The 6,668-nt window shown below is 32.0% G+C and overlaps 1 protein-coding gene across 1 annotated transcript in view; it reads left to right on the top strand.

Moving 5' to 3' along the window:
• Positions 1 to 4,545, top strand: part of LOC117175294 (proline-rich receptor-like protein kinase PERK10) — an 8,634-nt gene extending 4,089 nt beyond the window's left edge. The window contains exons 4-6 of the mRNA XM_033365003.1: positions 1,824 to 1,839; positions 4,061 to 4,266; positions 4,408 to 4,545. Coding sequence (XP_033220894.1) covers positions 1,824 to 1,839; positions 4,061 to 4,266; positions 4,408 to 4,545 — 360 coding nt within the window. The remainder of the gene's footprint in view (positions 1 to 1,823; positions 1,840 to 4,060; positions 4,267 to 4,407) is intronic.
• Positions 4,546 to 6,668: the final 2,123 nt, after the last annotated feature.

Raw genomic sequence — 6,668 nt, 5'->3', positions numbered from 1 at the left:
AGGCTGACGACAGGCGTTAATTACTAATCCGTTAGTACTTTATTTACTCAAACACTTTATGCGTGAGAAGTTGGTTGAATCATGTATTTGTTTTAAAAAATTTCAAGAGCAATTTTGGATCAATGTGAGTAATACAAAAAAATGGCATACTTGAAAACTGTTCCGCGGTATGCTGCCGCATAACGCCCGAGTGGGAGCGCGAGGACTCCCTCTACAACCGGCTCTGTAACTCAATGAATTTCAATTTGTCCATTTTCTTATTAGACATTTTTCATTGTAAAAAAGTCAAGCTTTCTTTTGAGACTATTTAAAAAAAATCGTAGATGCCTAAATTGCGAAAAAAGTTAAATAAACAATTGATTTATTGAAAAAATTGCTTAAACAATTTTTTTTTTGTTATAAATAATAAAATAGGATGAAAGCGTGTAAAAAGCACTTTCCAAAACCCTCAAAAAATTTTAAATCGCGTAATTAGAAAGGAAGTTACAGGCGTTTGAAACTACCCCTACAGGCATTGGGGTTGAAAATTCAACCCCCCCTCACTTGGGGAGGGTTGGTCATCCTGGTCTATAAGTTTGTGGATTAACTACTGTTGGGTAGGCGAACATATTCCCAGAATTTAGAGACAATCGAAAAACATGACTTTTTGAGTTGGGGCAGTTGAGGAATAATGCCCCATATATAGATATGTATTGCAATTGGAAACGAGTAAGGCGACCCGCACTGTTTACGTTTCTATCCCCCCGAAATCAGTTCAAGACCATTTGAAGGCAACCCCCGACATTTGACTGAAAGCGACAGTTTGGTGTAATTATATTTCATGTTCAAAGAAAAAGTGTAGGTCATGTGCTCATATAGAACTCGCCAAGTTTAGATTCATTTTTCTCGAAAAACGATTTTTCGAAGTTCCAAATTCAAAAATACCCCAATGAATCGTTTTTTAACAGATAGAGTTCGTTTTTGGCCTTCATGACCTGGAATTCATCCAACCAAATGTCTCTATACGTAGGTCTATACCAGCCATAATGGTCCTTTTATTCATGCGGACGCCCACATATATTTTAATAATTTATCTAATTTGATTAAGAATAATTCAAAATTCAACAGAAGGTACATGGTTGTAACTACAGGAAAAAAATCGTACCCGATAGAGGAACACTCTATGATCATCTTTATTAACTCAGCATACCTAGTTAATAAATCGAAGTTTCGTTTACTAATTTTGCATAATTAAATCAACCTACCAGGAATCCCTAGCTGTTTATCTGGAATTATGTAACTACAATTGAATGTTGGTTCTAAGAAAAAAAAACATGTTTAGCTATTATATAATACCAGATTTTATTATCAGTAGCCAGTTCTCTTAATTACATTTGTTCAGAAGTTTCGTGTAAACATACTGCATTGTGTTTTTTGTTTCGTAGAGACGCGTAAAATGGAAAGCGTGTTTTTAACTGCACTGAAATAATGATTGAGCTGTTCTAGCTAAACGTATAGCCGGATTTCGTCTTCTAATAAAATATAGCTGTGTTATCTAAATATATAGCAGTTTTAGCTAAATTTTGACATTTAGAAATTTGTTAGATAGAAAAATGTAGCTATAAGAGCTGGATATTAAGGTAACACAGCTATATTTTCTTAGAACAAGAAATCCAGCTATACGCTTGGTGGGAACGGCTAACCATTTTTTGCAGTCTAATACTGAAAATTTGGAGCTAACTTATAACCTTGAGAAGTAATTTTTATTGTAAGATAATTAATCTATAAGAAACTGTTATCAGCAATAATAACTTGTTTAAAGAATTATGACTTTTAAATTGCAGGATAAAGTTCCGACAAGTACTTACCTTCCATCAACTTAATACTGTAAAACCTATTTATTTTGAGTCGCTGGTCACGAAAATGATAGTGAAAATACCCACAAATTTTTTTTTAAGGCAAGACCTCCAAAAAATAATAAGAATCTAAAGTTATTCTTGTTTGTTTATTATAAAATGATGAAAATTTACAAAAAAGCTTTAAATAAAAGTTGTAGAACTGTTAGACAATATGCTGTTGTGGGTTTTCAAAGCCTTAAATGAGCCCTTAATTATGGCATAAATCAGAACTCGATTCAATATTATTTTCATGTGTGGTTCCGTCAGCTTAACATTAAGTTAGCCTAATCCCCGTTTTTTAATGCAGAGCACTGCCTTTTTCAATAGGGCATTAAATGAGCCTTAAATAAGCCCTTAATTATCATATGGACATATTTACAATCTTTGAATAATTTGTGTTAAGGGTAGTTTTTGAGTGTTATGGGTTGCTTCTGAAAAATATGTTTTCGTGGCTTTGGAAGGCCTTCAATGAGCCCTTAATGATTTTATAGGTCAGAACTCGATTCAATATTATTTTCCAATGTGGCTTCGTCAGCTTAACGTTAAGCCAGCGTAACCACTGTTTTTTAAATGGTAGAGCATTATATCTGGCAATAGGGCATTAAATTGAAAAATAGGGGTTGAAACACCTAAAACAACGATTTAAGGCATTTTCAAAAAATTTTAAAGCTGAACCATGACGTGCTAAAAACTTCGCTAATATCAGAAATTAAAGGGTGAACCAAGCCCCTTCAAATAAGCCCTATGTTAAATTAATCGCATGCACCCTGAGAGCAGGGGGGGGTATGTTTTTGTCTAGGGGTGGAGAAAGAAAATGAAAACAGAAAGGATTTTAACATACTCACAACCACGCCCATGCATAACAATATGTGCAGTGCTTTTAAAGCTTTTAAGAGTCGCTGATTACGAATGTGCAGTTAGGTTTTAAAAATTAAAAATTGCGTATCCAATATGACGGACCATTTTTTCAAAATTTGATCATATTCGCTTGAAATTGTTACTCGCGTGTCTTACGGGTCGCTGATCACGAATATGCAGTTACATTTAAAAAATTCAAAATTAATTTAAAAGGGCTTATTTCAGCCTTTAATTTCCGATATTAGAGAAGTTTGTAGCACGCCATGGTTTAGCTCTACAGTTTATGAAAAATGGCTAAAACCACCGTGACTTGGTGGGAAGTTTTTGTACTGAGATTCGTGTTCAAAACGAAAAAATCCATTCGGAAAGACTAGGTGCCATCTTATTCGCAAAACTCATGTATGGTAGTGTTATGAAAAAGGTTTTAACTCAATTTGCACATATGGTTACGTCGGCTTAACATACCTGCGCAATATATGCAGTGTCATGGAATACGCACAAAATAATTAATCCCCTCAACTCATTTTTATATTTTGTAAAACCCTCTTTACATGTTTCCTGATATTAATATGTCCCCCATCTACCGTGTGAAGATTTATAGAATACAAATATCTCACGAGAACAATTTTTCGCTTCTCCAATTCATCTTACAGATATTTGAGATAATTTATAAGGTCGATACAGATAGCGGCTAGTATAAATACTCTAATGAAACAACAGATTATTCAGTTACTCAACAAATTCTTAACTGAGCAGTCTTCTGTATATTTAGAGAAAAATGAAGTTCGCTCTTACCATGTTCTTAACCTTGGCTATCATCTGTACTTTTCTTCGTAAGTCTTACAATATAATATCGTATATCATAGCTATTATTTTAACCACATTTTTATTTGCATTATATTTACCTCAAACTCCAAATTCTCCAATCTAAAAACCCTATCACCCTTCTCGTGAATGGAAGAAAACTTTTAAAATGAATAGTTTTTTATAGCGAGAGCAATGGAAAATTATATAATCCCGACCTGAAAAGTATGCGAACAAAACATCAGGAATTCATTCTAGAAGATTCTAGAAGGATTCATGCATATTTAAAGTATATTGAAAACTTTAGTATAAAATAAATGAATTTTTGTTTTAAAAGAGTCAATAATTATATTCTTCGAGTCCTAAATATGCTAAACTCACTTTTCCCGAAAAAAAATAAATTGATCATGCTTTGTTCGCTTACTCCTGATGTCTGAGATACTTGAATATATTTATGCATTTCGGTATATTATTTTTTCTAATTATTGTTTTGATTTAGCCATTTCTATTTCCTTTTACAGAGTTAGGATATTCAATAGGAAACCCTCCTGGCGAAATACCTTCTCCTGACAGCACATCCTCTCCAGGAATAATACCTTCTCCTGGCAGGATAACTTCTCCCGGCAGCACATCTTCTAATGACAGAATACCATCTCCTCACAGAATACCTTCTCCTGAAATAACTGCAGCTCCTGTTATTCCCGCATCTCCACGCCGGAGTAATTTTGTAAATTTTTATCAGGATAGTTATGATTATCGTAATTTCTTAACGAGAGAAGGAAAGGGGCCTTTTCACGAATTACGGGCACCTTTTCAGTTGATGGTGGGTCCATCGACTGAATTCTACGTTTCAATTCTTGTCTTTCAGGATTTCCACGTTCGTGCAATATATAATTTAGAACGAAACCGAGTTAAAATACACAAAACTAACATGACTGATGTTCGAGTAATGGACAACAACGAAATTCGGCGTTATCCTGTAGATTATAAGTACAGAAGTTCTTAATATTACATATTAATGCGCTAAATACAAGATTCTTTATTATCGAAATTAACAGTATTTATTATATTTCCTACCTTATTGTCTTATCACGCTTGTTATTAAAAAAGTGAGTTATATATTATTTCCTTTTTGACGGGACGAAATAATATGAATGTTAAAAACTTCATTCCAAATTTTTATAATTACACCAAACTCTCGCTTTCAGTCACCCCGTTCTCAGCCTTCCTAAAACTCCTGGCTCACGCAGTTTCTCAGGGGAGTACGACGAGAGCGGTTGCGACATTATATATATATATTCCAATTGTAAAAGAGTAAGGCGGCCCTCACTGTTTAAGTTTCTGTACCCCCGAAATCAGTCCAAGGCCATTTGAAGGCAACCCCCGAAATTTTACTGAAAGCGAGAGTTTAGTGTCATTAAGGATTCACAAAAAGTATTTTCTAAAATAAAGAAGAATATTAATTCAAGGCGAAAATATTCCAATTTAATAATTATTCAGCTGGACTAATTTCTCCTTGCACTATACTCTAAAAAAAAAGAAAAAAAAACGAGCCACTTAGCCATGTCAAAACTCATAACTTAACACACAAAAATTGATGTTTTTCTTGTTATGAGAGTCAAATAATACTCTTAAGAATCCGATCCTACATTTTAAAAATGCAAAAAATAATTCTGAAGTATTGCGAAAATAAATTTAAAAAGGCGTAGGAAAAACTAAATTTTTGTTTAGTTTTAAAGATCAAGATTCAAAAATAATTTTTAAAAAACCGTTTATCTGATTTCTTTATTGAGAAATCCTTAAATTAATTTTGCCAGGAAATTTGTGATACTTAATTTATGATTTTTAAAAGATGTTGCGCAATTCGTGGTTTTAAGACTAGACACAACAGTTTATGGCGATCTTTTTAGGTTCACAAAACTATATTACGCTTTTTGTGCTATCACTTAATACAGTAAAAATTTATGACAGTGTACTTCGCCAAGTATGAATAAGAGAAAAATTACAAAGAGAAGTGTTTTTTAATAAAAGGAATTAGTTCGATGAACTAGTTTAATATATGATTTTTTTGTAAGAAAAATTAATTTATATCTTAGAGGAATCAAAAAACGAGAAGAAAATAATGACAGGTCTTCTATTGTGTTTAGGTAATTAACAGACCCGTCCCATATTTTTTTATTCCTGTAAAATATCAAATAGTTTTTCTGGTCAAACAAACAAAAAATTAATCAATTAACGAATTCATTGACATAATTCCATTTAGAAAAAAACACTTCTATCTATCAATTTGCTTCAATTAGCAGGCAGCTCTAATGTTTGATTTCACAACGTTAACCTTTAAGATAATGAAATAAAATATTTAAATTTATATTTTATTGATTTTTTTTGAAATAACGAAAACCCAAATTCAGTAATTTTTTCTTGACAATATTGTAATCAAATTATGATCTAGAGTCTACTGTTTATTAAGCGTTTTTTTACATTCTCATCCTAATGAGAAGGTATTACACTGAGAGACTTTTTGTTTCAATATATGATAAAAATGAATGAGAATTTAGTATAATATCGTTTCAAAATAGGGAAAACAGGGTTTGCGTATCAATAATTAATATAGCGTTTTTCAGCCGTCAAAATTAATATTTTTGTTTGGACAAATGGAAAGGATGTTGCATTAACTCTCATAAAACTTGCGAGAATTTAAAATTCACCATATCAAAGTTAAAAAGTGAAGTTGAAACGATAGTCATACATTTTATTTGAAATAGCGAAAACATCGTTTGAAGTTGCCATACAAAGCATATGAGAATCTTAAACAACTATATGAAAAATAGTTCACTTCAACAAAAGATTTAGCCTTCAGAACACGGAGAACACTTTGTACATTGAGCATTCTTCAAACTAACATGAAATTATTGTACACATTTAAAATTCTTTTTTAACTATACATGATTACAGTTTTACAGAGACTCATTACGTTGGCTGAACTGCACCTTTTATAGTACATTTTTATATGGCAGTTAATTTTTTAATCCCTTAGTTTTAACCGTGAATAATAAACTTCTAGTACTTTTTAAATAAAATCCACTACATTGCAACAAAATATTCAACAAAAGTAAAAAAAAAATATCA

This window comes from Belonocnema kinseyi, chromosome 6, assembly GCF_010883055.1.
Source record: "Belonocnema kinseyi isolate 2016_QV_RU_SX_M_011 chromosome 6, B_treatae_v1, whole genome shotgun sequence".
NCBI classification, from domain to species: Eukaryota; Metazoa; Arthropoda; class Insecta; order Hymenoptera; family Cynipidae; genus Belonocnema; species Belonocnema kinseyi.
Note: the sequence above shows the minus strand (reverse complement) of the source record. Positions and strands in the feature narration are given on the sequence as shown.